Source organism: Rhineura floridana, chromosome 7 (genome assembly GCF_030035675.1).
Source record: "Rhineura floridana isolate rRhiFlo1 chromosome 7, rRhiFlo1.hap2, whole genome shotgun sequence".
Taxonomy (NCBI): domain Eukaryota; kingdom Metazoa; phylum Chordata; class Lepidosauria; order Squamata; family Rhineuridae; genus Rhineura; species Rhineura floridana.
The window spans coordinates 53,671,629-53,690,692 of NC_084486.1; the positions used below are offsets into that span (position 1 = coordinate 53,671,629).

Here is a 19,064-nt window from a genome sequence, read left to right on the forward strand (position 1 = left end):
TTAACACTTAATCGTACTTACGGAAAACAAATCAAGGTTAAGCATTATGGGCTAAACTCTTCCACAAGCAGAACTCCTTCAACTAGCATAAGAGGATTTCCTCCCTCTCTTCCTCCCCCAACATGCCCTGCACAGTCCCCAGATCTGCTCCAGAGAGTTGGTGGAAGCTCCAGAACAGATTTAGGGGGGAGGGGAGAGAAAAGGAGAACATTCCATTACACAATGAAAATCCTTTCACTGATGGAATGTTTAACTTAGTGCTATGTTGAATACAACCCTATGTCTGGCAAGGTAGGTGAATATTTGTGTTGTCTGTGTCATCCCTCTCAATAAAAAAGGGGGGGAGAAGCTAGGACTAAGGTGTTTGTGTTAGAATAACACAAGGATTTTATTCCCAATAAAAATCTTTTCCATAGAAAGAGCATAGATTATTGATAGAAAACCTCAAAACTGAAATATGTATACAGGTATGCCTTGGCAGTAACGTAGGACACAGCTAGCTGTTCAGCTGAACACAATTTTAAAAGTACTTTGTTAGAAGTTCACACATTGACATGCACGTCTCTGAAGAGTTGTTGAACGCTGAGGACATAAGAGTTGGTGAAATCTATACACTGGGGAGGGGTGCACTCATTTTCCACTTAGAGAATGGTAGGAAATCCTGAGTAAGAAGGCATTTTCATATTCCTGTGGTGTACACTCCCATCCAATCCCTTTAATCTGGCAGTGTAAATGATTCACAATATACTTTTAAAAGATTCTTCTTAAGAAACACTTACTTGGTAATTGCCATTTATAAAGTAAGAGATACTTGGGGAGTGTAGACAAGGCAGAGTCTTTTAACGGTACATTATCAGAAACTGAACAGGGAAATTACCCTGCCCCAACAGCAGGAAATGGGCACAAACTATCCAAGACAAATACTTGAAAGTTACATTGATTTTAGTGGGGTAAGATTAAAGCAATGGGACTTAAAAGTGTTCAACAGTGGAATCCTACACATGTCTACCTGGAAGTACCTTTCATCAAGGTGAATGGGGCTTATTCTCCAGTAAGTGGGTGTAGGATTGCAGCTTAAGTGTGCCTGGCCATGCCCAGTCAGTTATTGTCACTCTTACGTGCACACATTCATCAAATCTTGAGATTATGACAGAGATGTGATATTGGAGCGTCCACCTGGGGGTGCAATAATTTTCTGCGCAGTACGTCTTGCAACGTGATCATCGGCTTGAGAGCCTACAAAAAGGAAAGAAAAAAGAAACCAGACACACAACAAAATGCCTACCTGTAAGTAAACCAACAAATGCATTCATTAGTACAATACTTTTGATGATGATGATCATGTGGATGATACCCAAGCTGTATGACTAATAATATAAATGACTGATTAAAAAAAGAGCAAGTCCATTTAGATTTGTTCATGCTGACAAAGGCAATGATGTATGTGCGCAAATTAAGTTATTATTGTTACACGATCAAGTATCATGAAAAGTAGTATGGAGGATTTTGCCAAGTATCATTGGAATCAGGTCCTGTGGGAAATGAATTGTAATATTCTGATATAAACTCATGATGATATGAAATCTTACAGTCCTTTATCAGAACATGAAGAAATGAAAAACACCACCACCACCAAGCACTTTTAAGGACATGTTCATTTCAATGGATGAGATTTATGCTTGTGCTTCAGTTCCCCCAGTGAAATTAATGAGATCTGAAAAGTATTTAACAGGCTGAACCTTGTCCAAAGGTATTTTCGAGCAACTTTTAATAGTGAAGCATTTAGGATTAAAAGAGGATTAACCACTTCTGAAGGTTCATGCTTGAAATGAGTGAAAATAAAATGTGATCGAAAATAATTATAGCACACTGAAATAAACAATGGCATGCTTAGTCAAAGGAAATATATTATTATTGTTCAGCACTTATAGATCACCTAAAATGTTCTGAGCACTGTACAGGGATACAAAGATAAGACAGTCCCCGCTTGCAGCTACCAATCTAAAATACAGAAGTGATAAGTCGCTGTCATGAAAGGATCTCTTATGTGCAAATCACAGGCCAACTTCGATGCTTCAGAGATGAATAGATACTACTTAAGGCATGGGTGGGGAACCTCGGGCCCAAGGTCCAAACACAGCCCTCTAAGCCTCTCTATCAGATCCCAGGACTTTCCCCAAACCACATCCCTTACTGGGTCTGCTTTGCCCATTCTCTGAGTGCTTCTGTCTGGGTGGAATGTGTCCTTGAATTCTGAACACCTCTTGCTTGTCTAGGTGGGGGCAGAAAGGGGTGTGCGAAACTTTCTAGAAACTAGCCTAGTGTGCAAAGGTAAAATCTGCATCAATTCCTCTACCCACTTGTGCCTCTGGCCTCCACCCACCACTCACATGTGGTCCACAGAAGATTGCCCAGAAGGGAATGCGGTGCTCGGGCTGAAAAACGTTCCCTACCCCGACTTACGGCACACATCCAGCTGCTTCCATTTCACAAACTTTCAAGGCCCCCTAAGCCCAGCAGTGCTAGCTGCTCTCCCACTGCTGAACTTGCAATATGCTGTCCCACCCTGCTCCCTGCCTTCGTTGGTGCTTCTATAGAGGGAAGGGCTTCTCCTCCCCTCTCATGACTGTCACACAACTGTGGCAACTGAGTGCTGCATCCAGTGTCCTATATAACACATTCTACGTGGGGCTGCCTTTGAAAACAATTCGGAAACTACAGTTGGTCCAAAATACAGCAGCCAGAATGTTAACTGGAGCACGACGCAGGAAACGTATCACCCCTGTGCTTTATCGACTCCGCTGGCTCCCAATTTGTTTCCGAGCCCAATTCAAAGTGCTGGTTTTGACCTTTAAAGCCCTAAATGGCCTTGGACCAGTGTACTTAAGGGACCGCTTACGTCCATATGTTCCTAGCCTGGAATTAAGATCATCTACCTCTTATCTCCTCTGTGCGCCTGGAATGAAAGAAGTTAGATTGACAGGCACGTGGGAGAGAGCCTTTTCAATTGTGGCTCCCAGACTTTGGAATTCCCTGCCCCAAGAAGCCCGCTTTGCTCCCTCCCTGATGGTTACCCGGAAACTTGTAAAAACTATTTTATTTTGGAGAGCCTTTGGTTGGGACTGACGGGTCAGCCTGACACTGTTTTAAGTTTTTTATCTTTTATTTTTTATCTTTTAAGTTCTTTTATTCTCACTTTCTTGTATGTGTATGCACATATTACATGTATGTTTGTATGTGTATGCATAATGCATTTTATGTATTTTAATAGTATTTTATGCATTTTTACTGTAATGTTTTGTGTTTTTATTGTGTATTTTATTGTATATGTGTGCGATTTTATTGTAGCCACCCTGAGTGCCCTATTGTAGGGTAGAAGGGTGAGATAGAAATATTTTAAACAAATAAATAAAATATATGTACCACCACTGCACCACCACAGATGGCACATCCCAAAAACTGTGGCAAACCCTCACGGAAAAGGAGGTTTAAACATTCTAGAAGCAGAGATGAAGCTCCCATCCAATGGATGTTATTTTTGGCATCAGCTGCACAACAACTAAGCCAAGGAGGGACAAAGGAAAACGGAAACAAGGGGTACAGTATTCATTTCTACTGGACCAGGAACTTCCCCTGCAATAATGGGATTTTGCAATATGAGTACTGATCCAAAAACAGAAGTGCCAAGTATTAGGGGCTATCATCCAGGCAGGATCCACAAAGGGCAAGTGAATACCCAAGTGATAGTACTAGACCATATACTGACAATGTAACTTACTGATGCGATTGGGCCTTGAAGCATACTGGACAAGGGGCCCACCGACAAACACTACTAAGCCACCATCATTCTACATAGGATGTAGATTAGCTTGCAGGGTATCAACTAGCTTGTAGCAGAGCAAGAGCTTATGCAGCATTTGTAGGTACCATTCAAGGTACCCTTAGTCTTGTGTGCCAATGGGTGAGATTAATAAAAACAATAAGTAACTTTAAAAGGCCACATAACCTTGCCAAATGAAATGCATAAGATGCAGTCACAGCGGTTCAGCCATTAATTTAAATTTTATTTTACTCATAGTAGGTAGTAACAGCATCAACATAACCCCTAAATTCCAGCAGAGATATCAGTAATGTAAATCTGGAATGGACTCCTGCACCTGTATGGAATGTCAAGAACTTCAGGTTGTAACCCAGATCTGACAAGAGGTCATCTTCACTCTGGGCCTTGGTTAACGTGTCAACAAAATTCCTCTTAATCAGCATTCTCTTTATCTTTCTGAACTTTTAATTTTACACTACCTTCTTATAAATCAACTTACCAGACAGGCTGAAGCCTGATTGATGTAGGTTACGGATTGGAGGAATTTGTATTTTCCCCGAACAGGAAGCTATTCTTGAGGTAGGAGTTGGGGCCACAGCTTTTGAAGTTACTATGACATCATGAACTGGTCCATCGTAAAGCCCACGAGGAACACCATGAATTTCTGCAAGCTATACAAAGAAGCAAGAGGAAGAATCACAGCTGAGCAAATGCTTGCTGGGCTTCCTTGGGGTATGTTCATGTTTTAAGAATGTCATTAAAACAATACATTATTATTTATCTTAATAAAATGTGGTTCTCAATACAGGACCCCCCCTTTTTCTCCTCGTCCCTAATACAACAGAACTCAACAGAGCAAGACACAACATTACTCACACATGCAGCAGCCTGAGATCTGCTTCCATGTGGCCTGATTCCATGCCACAGGAAAATATGGCTAAACAAGCCACCATATTGGTGGGGCAAATTGTGTGGGCCTTTCCCACCCACTGTGGTATGATCCTGGTCTGTTTGGATGTTCATCGTTCAGTGGGGCGGGATAAACACTTCGGATGAATGAACATGTTTACTTGTGTGCTTTATTCTGCATGTCGGATTTTAAAAGTTGATAAGTTCTGTATTTTCATATTTTACAAGAGTCACTTTATGTCGTTTTGTAAAAAGCAACAAACAAATATAGTAATAAATAATATTAAATGATAGTAAATAGTGGTTTGGAGAGATCCTTGCAACTGACCCCAGTCATATGGTTTCAATATGTGCATGTATTCTCCACCAGCCTGGGATTTCACAGAGGGGAAGAAGCTCTCCATTGCTGGGTATGGGTATGAATGGGGCCTTAGAAAGAGCCCAAGCAGCAGCACAGATGTAACTACATAATCAACATTTTGCCATTTGGCAGCCATGTTTCCTATGAAACCCATGGCAAATAAGCCATGCTAGAAGTAAACAAGGGCTTGGCCATGGGCTTCTGAACAGAGATGATGTCACAAAAGTCCAAAACGAATCAGTGCTTTGCATTTTGAAGGGCATTTCTGTTTTGTTTATTTACTTTGCAGAAAACTGTATACTCAAAATGGCCTGCCTTCAAGTCGATCCCGACTTATGGCGACCCTATGAATAGGGTTTTCATGGTAAGAGGCATTCAGAGGGGGTTTACCATTGCCTTCCTACTCAAAGAGTGTCACAAATACACACATTTTAAAGTATTGCCTCTGGCAATGCATAGTTAAACTGAGGGAGGAATTCATGCCAAAAAGTGGTGATGGCTGCTGAAAATTAGCTTTAAGAGGGGATTAGACAAATTCATGGAGGATAAGGCTATCAAAAGCTACTAGTCATTATGGCTACATACTACCAGTTGCTGGCAGACAATTAAGAAGAGGGCTATGGTGCTCGTGTTCTGGCTGTGGGCTTCCACAGACATCTTATTGGGCAACAGGATGCTGGACTAGATAGGCCTTTGGTACACTCCAGTAGTGCTCTTCTTATGTTTTCCCATTATGTGATAATGCTTGCTTTCCAGGAAGTTATTGTTAGACAAGAGGGCATGAAGAGGAATAGAGACAATCAGACTAAGCGCCCAGAGTATCAAATGCAACTGCCCAAATGAATTACCATCGCAAGCAATCAGCGACTGCCTGACTTGGAGCCCAATTATGGGTGAACAAGCAGTCTATGAACCTCCAGCTCAGCACAAATGGAAATGTCTATTTTGTTGAGAACTTCATCCTGGGATGATGAAAAATGACACTGTGTGCTGCTTCTTTCAAATATAACATAAACACAGTTTGAATGGTAGCAAATAGCCCATAGAATGTTTAAGTGTATCAACTAGAATCAGACAGAGGGAAAAATGGCAACTACTTCCCTCCACTTCCAGTTTCACTCCTCCCCATGCATGTAAAAATAAGAGGGTCAATGAGACAGCTAAATCTAAAACTAGAAGTCAAGCTAAAGTTCCCTATTGATTAAAAATGGTTGCTACTTTCCAGGCAACCCAGCAAATAAGAAAATAACATGCAGCTGTTTTTGTTTTACAGGTTAAGGCGATCATCCACCCCCCTGAAGCATCTTTGCTTTCTTTGTGCATCCCTCCATACACTGAAGATTCATACCACCAGCCAACCCTCTCTTGTTGACAGCCTTCCCACAGATGAAGAGGTGCGCTTGTTGGAAGATTGTGAGCACCCAATTGTGGGTGTAAAGAGGGGCTATGGAGCAGTTGGGGCACTACTACTCACTCATGCAGGCCACCAAAATTATCCATGTGCTAGTCACTCACATAGGCCACCAAAAAGCTCTTATCCACGGCAGTGCTGCATGCAGAAGTCATGCTTAAATGCTCCTCATCATAAGCAATGTATTCATGTACTGAAATATGCACAACTGGAACACAATGTTCGCTGGCACTTATGCTGTGGTGACCCTGACAGTAAGTAACATTTAAATATTCTGCATGCAAATGCCCTTACAAGTATGGGATTTTTGGTGGCAAGTCTAATTGAGGTGGTCAATTACATCACAGCTCCTGTTAATAGCAAATTCAGGTACTGAGTGCCCACAGGATTGTAACCAGAGTGGCGCCACAGAGAAACAGGCAGGAGATATTGGTATGTTCAGGGAATCCCGAGTTTGCCGCGGAATAATCTTTTAAAATCTTTAAAAAAAACAAAAACCTAAGGAGCAAAAATCCCTCCAAACACCCCAATGAAGACTGAGCACGCTCAGTAGCCAGACTATAGAGTGACAGCTAGAAAAAATTAAATAAGAAGAGGGTGGAGGAGTGGAATGCTCTGCTTGGAGAGAATGGCTGTCGGGAACAATCCTTTTAGGAGGGAGGATACTCTGTGACATTTTGTTGCACATCCCACTTATTCATGCTTATCATAAGCTACATGAAATAACAGTAGCAATGCAACCATCAATGGATCAGCATCGCAGGCTCAATATATATGACTTGTCCAAACAGCTCTCATGTTGGGGACTGTGATGCTTCAATGCACGTATAATATTTACATTAGAGGTTGGTATTAAGTTATATTTGGTAAGTAGTAAGTGAAGGGGGGGAGTGAGATGGAATGCTGGTGAAAGCTGCATGTTTATTGGCTGAGAGAATGAGGGATGTTGGTTTATATTGGAGTAAATGACAGTTGGCAATTAGATAGGGAATAGTTCTGAGAGAGATCGGGCTTGGTCTCGGAGTAGAGAGGTTTGGAGGTTAGAGCGGGTACAGAGGCAGAGTTTTACTTGCTGTATTTGCGGCAAACTTAGTGTAACATGTGAGTAATGAAAGAACATTACTCTGTAACCACATGCTAGAGAACCTGAGTTAAAAGTATTTTGTTTATATTCACTTCTGTTAAACAAATCTGTTTGGTTCAAAAACATGCCTGTTTCTTGGCCAGCTATCACAAGGAAGACATACGTTGGCAAAGTATAAACAAAGATGGAAACAGCAACAAATGGTTGCAGCAGAGTTTACCCTACAGAGTTACAGTAACAGGTTAAGGGAGCAGCCCATAGCTGTGGTCTTTTCAGGACATAAAGAAACACATGGTGTTGAGGCTTTCCAGGCACCTGAGCAGTGAAAAGCAGAGGCATTGCTTAGCTGTAATGTGTGTGGTAAAATATGTATCTTCATGCTAAAGGCAGAGTGATGGGGGGGGAATGCAACAGGGACAGTGTGAAAGAGCTCTAAAAGCGGTGATAGTGAGGAACATGGCTGGAGAATTTAGCTGCATTTCTATCCGAGGATTTTCTGTCCACCTCATTATAAGAAATACTGACTCATTTCAGACCCAATGCCAAACCGTGGCCCTATGGCAACAAGCTCTGTGCTTGCACACTTGCTTATCTACTGATACACATCACTTCAGTTCCTTCATTCTGCCATTACATCTAAACTGGCAAACTATGATTTGCACTTTCCTTTCAAACCATGGTTTGAAGCTAGTTTGCAAAACTGTCTTAGAAGACTGGCAGTTTCGAACAAAAGAGAAAGTAAGCAACTGAGTGTCTCGGGAGGAGGGAACAAGGGACATTTCTGGGCTCTAGCCTCATGCTGGTTGAAAGAGAGGAGGAAGTGCATTAGCACAAGACTTGGGTTGTGGCCACCAAGTAAAAAATGTTCAGGAGCTTACCTAGTGTTCATCAACTCTGGGTCCCCAGATGTTGTTGAACTACAACTCCCATCATCCCTGACCATTGGCTAAAGTGACTGGAGCATGATGGGAACTGTAAGCCAACAACATCTGGGGACTCAACGTTGAAGAGCACTGAATTTAGGTTAGCTAGTTTTCATCTCAGTTACTTCAAGGATTACGACACCAGAATGGGAAGGATGACGTATGGTATGATTAAGATAACTACCTATAAGATACAGTCGCTCTATGTTGAAATATTTTTAAGCATTAGTGTTTCTTGCTGAACTGTTTCAGAGGAATGACTAACTGTTATGGTGAACAGATGCTGAAGTTCACACTTGAGGATTCAGATTATCTTAGATCAGCCTGTACATATCTAGGCCCCTCGCTGGATCGTCACCTTGTAGTGGTGAGTGGGCTTGCACATTCCAATGAACCCTGTGAGCGATGCTGTCGGGAGTCATATACTCCCAGCAGGGTCACCCATGGCAGTAAGGTCGAGGGAGAGGAACCAGACAAAGAATCATCCAAGAAAGTCCTCAACGGCAGAACAGCGGAGGATAATAATGTGTATGTTACAACGGCTGTGAAGACGGATGAAGGCTGCAGCAGATAAGACTTCCAATCGTCATGGTATCCATGCCATTGGATCAAAGCCTTTTTCTGTCAAGATTGTGTGTTGATCGTTGTGCGCCAATCTCCCCACATAAAACAAATTCAAGCACAAGCGTCTTCCAAGCAATCTTGGAAGACAATCTTACTCGGCCACGAGTGATCGCCAATGAATGAATGACATATCTAGGGCAGTTTATGACCTATTGGCTGAACACTGACTGAACTTTTAAGACATGACCAGCCTCCGGCCAAGTGCCTGCACATCTATGCCTATTCTGACTTGAGATTTATAGCTTGTTGAGCTATTAAGAACCCTCTTATATGATATTCCAGTCCACAGCTGCAGACCATTTCTGTTAATGCAATTTATATGCATGAAGGTGAAAACAGGAACAGGGTGAGAGGGAAAGATGTAGGAAATGGATAGGAGACATTTGAAGAGTCATTGTGGCATTGTGGACAGAGTACTGGACTGTGATCAGGAAAACCCTACTGGGCTCCTAGTGGGAGGAAGGGCGGGATATATATTCTCACAGCAACCTTGTGAAGTGCGGTGGGCTAGGCTAGGACAGAATTACTGGCCCAAGATCACCTAGTGAGCTTCATAGCCAAGCAAGGATGTGAATTCAGGCTTTTATTTTATTTATTTAAACAAACAAACAAATAAAATAAAACCCTGAATTCAAATCCTTCCTTGGCTACGAAGCTCACTAAGTGATCTTGTGCGAGGAACTCTGTCCTAGCCTAGCCCATCTCACTTCACAAGGTTGCTGTGAGGATAAAACCTTACAAGGGGGAAATATGTACAATGAACATGTACAAGAGTGGGTTATAAATGTAACATATACACAAATCTTATTATATAAGCATTAAGTTAAGCTAGGGATGGAAGACCAGATGTCCTTGGACTCCAACTCCCATCATCCCCAGTTGACATGATGGGAGCTGGGGTCCAGCAACATCTAGAGGGCCACAAGTTCCCTGCTCCTGTAAAATCCACCCACTCAGGTCAGAGTCATCCGACTAAGCTTCTTTAGTGGCATACTTCTGTCTCTAGGCCCAGTACTGCCATATCCTTCCTCTGCTTCAAGAATGCCTTCGCTGAGGATTCCAACAAGGTCCCTGTGCCTTTAACAAGCTGCACAGTAGGCATAAATTCAACAGTGGAAACTTTTCCCAGCCTGGAGATGTAGTGATGGAGCCGGGGGAGGGGGAGTACTGAATTCCTATCTGTTATTGTAGGTATTAAAGGCACAGGGTACTTGCCAGAAAAGATGTTCCTCTCATACACACCTTTCCTAGGAAAACTTTGCAAGTGGTAAGAATGCAGTGTCATTTCTGCTTCAATGACAGAAATATGGCCTCTGTAAAATATGGCCCCATCTTGACTCAAGAATGCAAGCTGTGGCTTTACGCACATCTGGGGACCCAAGTTGAATGGCACATTACAAAGGGGCTGGCCCAGAAAAAAGGCGTGTCTGTTTCAAGTTCCCTTTTTCCACCTCCGTGATGTGTCCTTGTGTCCTGATGTCAAGGTGCTGTGTTTCCCCCACTTAATGAGCAGCAGTCAATGATGCAGGACAAGGAAAGCATCACATCATGATGCAAAGACAAGGAGAACTCAGCACAGAGACATCATTTTTATGGCAGCCCTCTAGATCCTATAAGATCTAGTTCAGCCCTTAGATGTAAACAAATTACACTGGAATTAAATAAATGTATTTAGGACTGAGGTATATGTTATATACCTCAGATGTTATAAAACTGTTGCTGTTATATGCCTTCAAGTCGATTACAACTTACAGCAACCCTATGAATCTTTTTTGGATATATTCACAGGGCTTTCATGGTAAGAGGTATTCAGAGGTGGTTTACCATTGCCTTCCTTGAAGCCTATGGCACCTGGTATTCCCAGGCAGTCTCCCATTCAAGTACTAGCCACGCCTGACCCTGCTTAGGTTCCGAGATGAGACAAATCGGGTGTGTTCAGGGTAGCATGCCCGTAGATAAAACTACTAGAGATTCCCTTTTCTAGTGCTGGAGACAGTTGTATGTTCCATCCTTAATTCCTGATCATTCCTCAGTAAAATGAAGCCTATGAAGGCTCTATAACAAGTTGGGACTTGTACCATCTTTGCAGTGGTGCTGTTCAGTGAGCTATGGGGAAGACATGGTCTAAGTGCTTGTGCAATGCCTAGCTTCAGCATGCATTTTGAGACACTGTGCAACAGCTCACCCAATGCCTTGCACAAAGGGAAACACATCTCTGGATTTCAGTTCTCTTTTCTTGTGCAAGAATCTCATGCTACGTCAGCAAAAGCCCTTCTGCACATGGGAAGAGGGCTCCCACTCATGGAACAGCTCATTATTTTCTTTTGACCCAAAACCAAACAAAAGACAGTATCTGTAAACTGACACATTCCAGAAGGACAGTCATGTGGATACTAACAGATGGACAATGCAAGGGGACTCTGTGATCTCTTATGGTTGCAGAGACTTGTAATTCACAGTCGAAAGGATAAATATGCACCATCCATTACTGAATGGTCTGAATATCTTACTGCCCTTTCTACATTTGAATGTACGTCTTATAACTGCCAATCTAACCTCATTTGGATATTTATTTGGACATATGGACTACTTATAATAATATATGTGTTTCAATTGGGATTGATGGATTATTCTTATTGTTAATGTGAGCTGATATTATTTTCCCCCTTTCTGTTCCATTTCTCTCTCACACACACACACACATATGGGGCAGTGCTGAAAATGTGAGCCTCACATACTTTTCGTAACATGTGATCTGAGATGAGAAATCTTCTATGTATGTACGTAGCGACAGTTTGGTTAAAATTGTCCTACCAGCTTCATTCTAGAAAACCCTGACTTAGTACTGCATGGTGCCAGCAATTTCCAGTCCTGTGACTGGGAGTTTTTGCATCTGTGTCCAAGCGACAAAGATGCGTTTCACCAGCAAGGGGATGATTTTTACATACGGAAAAGGTCTCACCCTGTTTCTTGCTTTTATTCTTTTGTAAACAAAATCAGGGAATGTCTTTCGAGAGATGAAGCGGCCAACACCCTGGGTGACAAAGAGATTTCCATCTTCAAGCACAACTTTCCCTTGGCTTATAACCACTGTAGGAACACCGTGACATTCTGTTCCTTCAAAGATGTTGTACTCCACATTCTGGCAAAAACAACACAAGGTTCTTGATCAGCTTCAAGCTTAATATCAAAATGTCATATTCAAGTATGATCACTGTGGGCTGAATGGAGAATGCCAACTGTTGCACACATTTACCTGAAAGCGTGGAGAATGTGCACACAAGCAGGGAGTGGTGCACATGACCTTGAGCTGGTCAAGGTGCATAATCGCCAGGTGGCACTGAAAGATCATGCACAACTTCAAGATGTACACAGGGCACTGTACACATTATCTAGTCAATTTGGACTGGTATAATGCCTACTGCCTGGCCAGTGAATAAAGTTCTAGTGGATACTATGCATATTCCTAGCTAAACAGCTCTCATAAATTCAAATTCTTACAATATGGCCTGGTGATTATCAATATCATTCAGATGATGTGTATAATTCCCTTTTGGCATTGTTTAAGTTAAAGTTGTACCAGACAGCTTCAAAAAGAATAGGAGCCTTGCCACTAAAAAAGAAGGCACAGTTGAAAATAGAAGTTGATGGGACTGAATGCAAGACTTCCATTGTGGGGCAAGAGACTCTTAACTCAAACATTTTGTGCACTGAAATCTACCTGTTCTTCAAAGGATTCTGTTCTGGATATTGTGGTTTCCCGTATTTCCTCTTCCTCAGTTTCCATAATGTTAGATACAAAATGTCACTTTCAGTAACTGTCTGTCACAACCAGAACTTACCTACATTTCCTTGTGGAGATATTGTTTTTAAAAACGGATTATGATTAGAACTAGAACATGGCCTGAAGATGCCTTCTCCATCTCTGAAGCTAAGTAGATTTGCAGTTTGGCCAATTTCTATATGGGAGACTATTTGGAAACTCTGATGCTTCATGGAGAAACAAATGGAGAAGAGTCATAGCTCAATGGCAGAGCACACGCTTTGCATGCAGCAAGTCCCAGGTTCAATCCCTGGCATCTCCAAGTAGAGCTGGCAATGATTCTAGTCTGAGAATTGCTGTCAGTAGACCAATGCTCTGACTTAGCATATAGATGCTTTCTATGTTCAACAATGGGATTAAAGGGTTGTATCCAGTTATTTTTTAGTCAGAGTAGAGCCATTGAAATTAACAGACCCAAGTTAGCCATGTCTATTAATTTCAATGGGTCTACTCTTGAGTATGACTAGCAGTAGTATGACTATTATTTCTACAATCTGTGTGTCATCTTTCCATATACAATATACCAATGCAACAAAACAATATGTAATGAATAAGCACACACAGACATAGCTTTGAGTAGGAAAAATCTCCCCATGGTTATGGGAACAATCCAAACAATGTTAAGTACACTTAAGACCTGCTCATTCCATTAGGAAACGAAGACTCCAATCCTATGCACAGGTGCCTGTGAGTAAGCCCCAGTGAAACCAGTGGCATTTATTTCTGAGTAGACATATATAGGATTGTGCTGTCAGTTCCATTGAACTCAGTGGGTTGCAATCCTACCCACACTTATCTCAGAGTAAGCCCCACCGAAATTAGACTTCTTATCAAACATGCACAGGATGCACTCTACAGCTGCATACTTACTTGAAAGTCTCATTGAACTCACTTTGGCTTACATGTAAGTAAACAGGCATAGCACATTACTAATCCCACTGACATCAATGAAACAATGTTCAATCTTTGATGAACCTAAGGTTGCCAACTGACCAGAAAAAGTCTGCCCTGCCTGCTTGCATGCTTTTAATAATAGCTTGATCTGTGGAATTTGAAGGTGGCACTTTTCAGCAGCACATGAAGATAAATGTGATCACCTACTAATGTCTACAGATCAAGCTACCATTAAAGGCACTGCTGCAGAAATTGTTGAAAAGCTAGCAACCCTAGCTGGATCATACCTTATCAGAACAAATGATTAGACCAACTTTCTAAATGATAAAACTTCTAATGTGGTGAAGGAAAAAAAAAGTTTCTTTTCTTTACCAAGTTGTGAGTTTTCGCAGAGATGATCTTTGTAGCTTTAGGATTCCAAATAACCAAATCAGCATCAGAACCCACCGCAATCCGTCCCTTCCGGGGGTAAAAGTTGAAAATCTTGGCTGAATTTGTACTAGTCACTGCTACATATTCATTTTCATCCATCTTCCCTGTTGCCTGAAAATGAAGGGACAGAGGGATTTCAGAAGGAGACCTGAAAACTATGGGACACGGGAGGGGGCATGCATGATTTCTTAGTCTAAAATTAAAGCATTTAGGCAGAGATTACACAGTTGACATAAATTAAAGTATATTTGCTACATATTTTCCTGCTTCCTATTTATATCAATGCCTGAACACCTCCATGTACTTATATATTCATGCTATTTATTACTGATACTGGAATATTTCTATATGCTTCTGCACTGCTATACATTTACTATACATATTATTTCAGCAGCGTGGTCAAATTTAATTGTATCTTTAAATATGTATATATGAAATGCTCTTAGTATTGAAACTGACAGAGATAGAGCTTTCACACCATGGTTGTATATTGCAGAGTCTAACAGTTACCAGAGCCTCTTGTAAATTGTGAGAAACTGTGCTGGGAATGTTCACAACATTCTTTATCTTGTTGAAATAACAAAAAAGGATGTTGATCAATTGCTTGTATAAAGCTCAGAATGAGCTAACGGCCCAAGGCTAATACATAAGGACCTCGCCTGCATGTATCAACAGCTAGAAATGAATCAGTGAATGAATGGATTTTCCTTTCCAGATTTGGCACAGAGAGGGCTTAGAGGTGCTGAAGGTGGTAAAGGGGATGATAACATGGGGTGTCTGGAAATAAACATAAACAAGTATTACAAATCTGAGTGCAAGTCTGAGTACCCAAAAAGAGATCCGTGATCAGCGAGCAATCTTGGTTTGGTGCCAAAGCTGGTATAAAAAAGAGAGGCAATCCTGAGAGAGGTGATGTACCAGCATATTGACATTACAAAGTCACAGAGTGCCAATTTGGCTGATTGGTGGGTGACATGCCATGGGCTCAGCGAAGATACCAAGGATGATCAAGACTCTAAAGACACCTCAGTTTCACCTGAACATTGAAGAAGTTTTCCACCACAGCCTGTCACTGAAACTCTGAGGGCATGCCTCTTCCCCCCCCTTCTCTAAGCCTCTTCTTCCTCACTACAGTGCTGTTTGGCCGCCAGCTACTTGCGTGTGTGTAAGTATGAAAGCTTAGGACTAAAAGGGTATATTTAGCTCTGCATCTTTCAATAAATCTTTTAAACTTTTACATTGGTGTGGTCCCAAAACTCCTTTCACTAGTATCCTGCCACCCCCAGCCTTATCAACTGGGAGCTCTGGGTATATTGGTAAGATCCGATTCCCTGGCACTAACATGTTGCAGTCTCTGGCCTTGAGCTGTAATCTCACCCTAAATCTATCATTTTTCTCTCTGAGTTCCTGTGTAATTTATACTGCAGCTTGTATGAGATAAAACTGCTTATCTTTGAAGCACTGAAGATACTGGGAATGAGTTAGAAGGGAGTGTGGCTATCATCATGGCCTACTTGAAAACATCTCAAACCGGCCACAGTCGGAAGCAGGATGCAGACTGGGTGGAACAAGAGGTTTCGATTTGATAGCTCTCTTCTTATTGTTACACGGATGGCTGGGACGACATGTATTTAGAGATGGCATTAGGAGTCAACTGTTCATAAAACCCAGCACTGAACTCTGTTCTGGAAATTGGGAACCTGTTGACTTCCAGATGATGTTGGCCTCCAATCCCATCAGCCCTCGCCAGCATGATCAATGGCCAGAGATGATGGGAGTTGTAGTCCAGCAACAACTGGAGGCCCACAAGTTCCTCATCCCTGCTCTATTCCACATCACTTAAAATTATGCATGGGAACTTATTCTTATGCTACAATAGCAGAGTAACTGCCACTCCCTTGTGTCTAGGGATGGGTGAATCTGCTCACTTCCGTTCTCTCAGTTTCTCATTTTTCCAATCTTACATTCATTTCTCTACATTTCTGCATCAGTCTGTGCTTTTTTAAAACACAGAAGTCCTCATGACAATTCATCAACATTTTAGTACACATTTCCCCTCATATATATGTTTGTAGGCAATTATGCCAAATATATACATTTTTACAAAGCAGTGCTCCTTAATATAATGCATTTCTGTATGTTATTTTCACAAATATGTACATATTTATGCACACTTTATCTACTACATGCATTTTTGTCCACAGTGCTTGGCTGGAGATCCACATTGCAAAATTCAGAGAAGTGCAACTTTTGAAGGATGGCCATGTTTCAGTTTGTGTATTGTTTCAGAAAGTGCAAATTACGTAGATTTGTCTTTAGATGCGAACTGAAATGGACTTTCCCCCTCATCCCTACTTGTGATTTTATTCCACACCAGTCTGGTAACAAAGGTATATAGAAACATGGAAAGGGTGGAAACACAGAGGAAGATTCATGCCAGCATCAGAAGCTGGATTTAAGGATGGCAGTGGCCAAGTCCTCACTTTGGTCCACATGATCCCACCTCTCTAAAGACTTTCTTCATTATTAAAGCACCAAAGCCACCCATCTCATAATGTAAAAATGTCTTCCTTTGTGCTGGATCGCACTGCCCAAATAGAAACCCTCAAATGCTGCGTCATTGTCAAGCCACAGACTGGCAGGGAGCCATTCACCGACTTGCAACGGGCTGTGGTTCAACCCTTACAGATCACTGGTCTTGACTGATGGTATTCAGATTGTGTCCCAGAAGCTCCTCAAGAAGCAGCTCAGCAACGGTATTGATGCTTCCCTGAAAGGCAGTTTGCCCACCATTTATGAACTTCCCCCAAAGACAGTGTGGCATGTGTTTAAGGTTGCATTCTCAATTCATGTAGGACAGTGGTGGAGACCAACAGGCTCTGCATGAAATGAACGTGCACTTCTTTCCGTGGAAGATGAGCCAGTACAGAAAGGGTTCCCTAAAGAGAGAAATTCTGGAAACTGCTGATTTGGCCAACATAACATAGAGAAATGTCAAACACCAAACAATGTCAAAATTCTTCACTTGGGCATTTCATAGAGCACTTTATTCTGCTGAACGGACTTACCACACACTTTTCCCAAATGACTGACATTCGTTCTTCAATGCCATTTGTACCTTCTGGGATATGGGTGAAGTTATCCTTCCCGACTGCCTTCTGTGCTGTGGTGAAGGTGCAGTGGGCACTGCCTACCACTTGAAGATCCCCACTGATTAAAATAAATACCAATGAGTAAAAAAAGAAAAAAGAGATGGATTCTTTGTTCATTGCATAAGCCGATTTATCCAAAACATCCTTCTGTTGATTCTGAAATTTGGTTCAATTTGCTTTGTTATAGGTAAAAACTGAACAAATAGCTAGTAAAACATTAAGGAATGGGTGGTTGGTTTTCCCCCAAGGTTACAATAGAGATGAATAGAAGCTATAAGGAAAGAGACTGTCAAGTTTCTATTCATAATCAACCGTGACTCCGTCACATTCATTACTGTGCTGACTTGAACAATATAAAGCAACAGGATGAATGTCACAATTACTTACAAGTCTACAAAGAGGGGCGGGGAAGGAGATAACCTGTGCTTCTCATGGCTTCCATGCAAAAAGGGAAGACACCTACATATTCAGAGACTCATCCCCACCCCAGTCACATTACAAAAGGCTTGTTAAAACGTCACCTGGAATAGAGCGCTAGAAACTATGGCTTGGGAAAATTATATAGAGCCCTACTGTTTATTATCACAATTGTATCCTGCTTTTTCTCCAAGCAGCTCAAAGTGTTACACTTGATTCTTTCTCTCCCCATGTTATTCTCACAACAACCCTGTGAGGAAGGTTAGGTTAGGTTGAGGGGCAATGACTGGCCCAAAGTCACCTGGGGGAGCTTCATGGGGTCTCCAAGGTCCCATCAAACACCTTAACTACTATACCACATTGTGAACACACAAGCCCATGAAGACCTGTTAACATGGCACTGTAGATCCATGACTGTATCACTAACTTCTATAGGACTTCATCTCTAAAACTCTGAACATCCACAAGACTGATAAAAAAAAAGCATGCAGCCTCATTCTCATCTCGCTTTAGCCTGCGTATATTTCAACTTTATCGAGCATTTATTCCCCCACTGAGTTCAACGGGATTATTCCCAGGGATCTAAGTATAGGATTCCAGCTTAGAACTGAAGACTGCTGTTCAAATCAGTAAACCCTTTGTATGTGGGTTGTATGCATTCTTTATAACTAGGTTGTTGTAACATTGCTGGTTGATGTATAAGGTAGTGAATGATGGTAGTGGTTGTAGGGAATGAATGGTGAGTAGTTGTATGAGTATGTGTTATGTTGGTTATTTATATTATACTGCCTTGTAATACTCTTTGACTTTTATATTGTTTATGGATATGGATATTGTTCATGCATTTTGCTTTGGAAATGAATTTTATATGGTTTTTATTATACCTTGTGTATTCTATTGTAAGTTGCTTTGAGCTCTTTCAGACAGTAAGCGGTCTATAAATGGAAATATTACACTACTATTACTACTATGATGACAAATAAAAATAAAAACCCTTGTTTTCTCCTAATCTCTGCTCCCAATACATTGTGGTCTAGATCATGCAAGTTGATCTAAATGCGGCTGTGTGCTTTAGGGGCAGTCCCATCCTGTAGCTTCATGTTTTATTTTTTTAAAAAAAACAGCACAAACAGAAAGGCCATGTGTTTGATGTGTCAGTATATGAGAAACTCAGATTATAGCTCCCAGAAGTGAGAGATTCAAATGGTGCGCTG

The 19,064-nt window shown here is 41.5% G+C and overlaps 1 protein-coding gene across 1 annotated transcript in view; it reads right to left on the bottom strand.

Annotated features, from left to right (window-relative positions):
• Positions 1 to 907: 907 nt before the first annotated feature.
• DPYSL4 (dihydropyrimidinase like 4) overlaps positions 908 to 19,064 on the bottom strand; it is a 39,830-nt gene continuing 21,673 nt past the window's right edge. The window contains exons 10-14 of the mRNA XM_061634361.1: positions 17,350 to 17,491; positions 14,222 to 14,392; positions 12,095 to 12,274; positions 4,320 to 4,491; positions 908 to 1,236 (exon numbers count right to left, since the gene is read on the bottom strand). Of these exons, the coding sequence (XP_061490345.1) occupies positions 1,145 to 1,236; positions 4,320 to 4,491; positions 12,095 to 12,274; positions 14,222 to 14,392; positions 17,350 to 17,491 (757 nt within the window). The 3' untranslated portion in view covers positions 908 to 1,144. The remainder of the gene's footprint in view (positions 1,237 to 4,319; positions 4,492 to 12,094; positions 12,275 to 14,221; positions 14,393 to 17,349; positions 17,492 to 19,064) is intronic.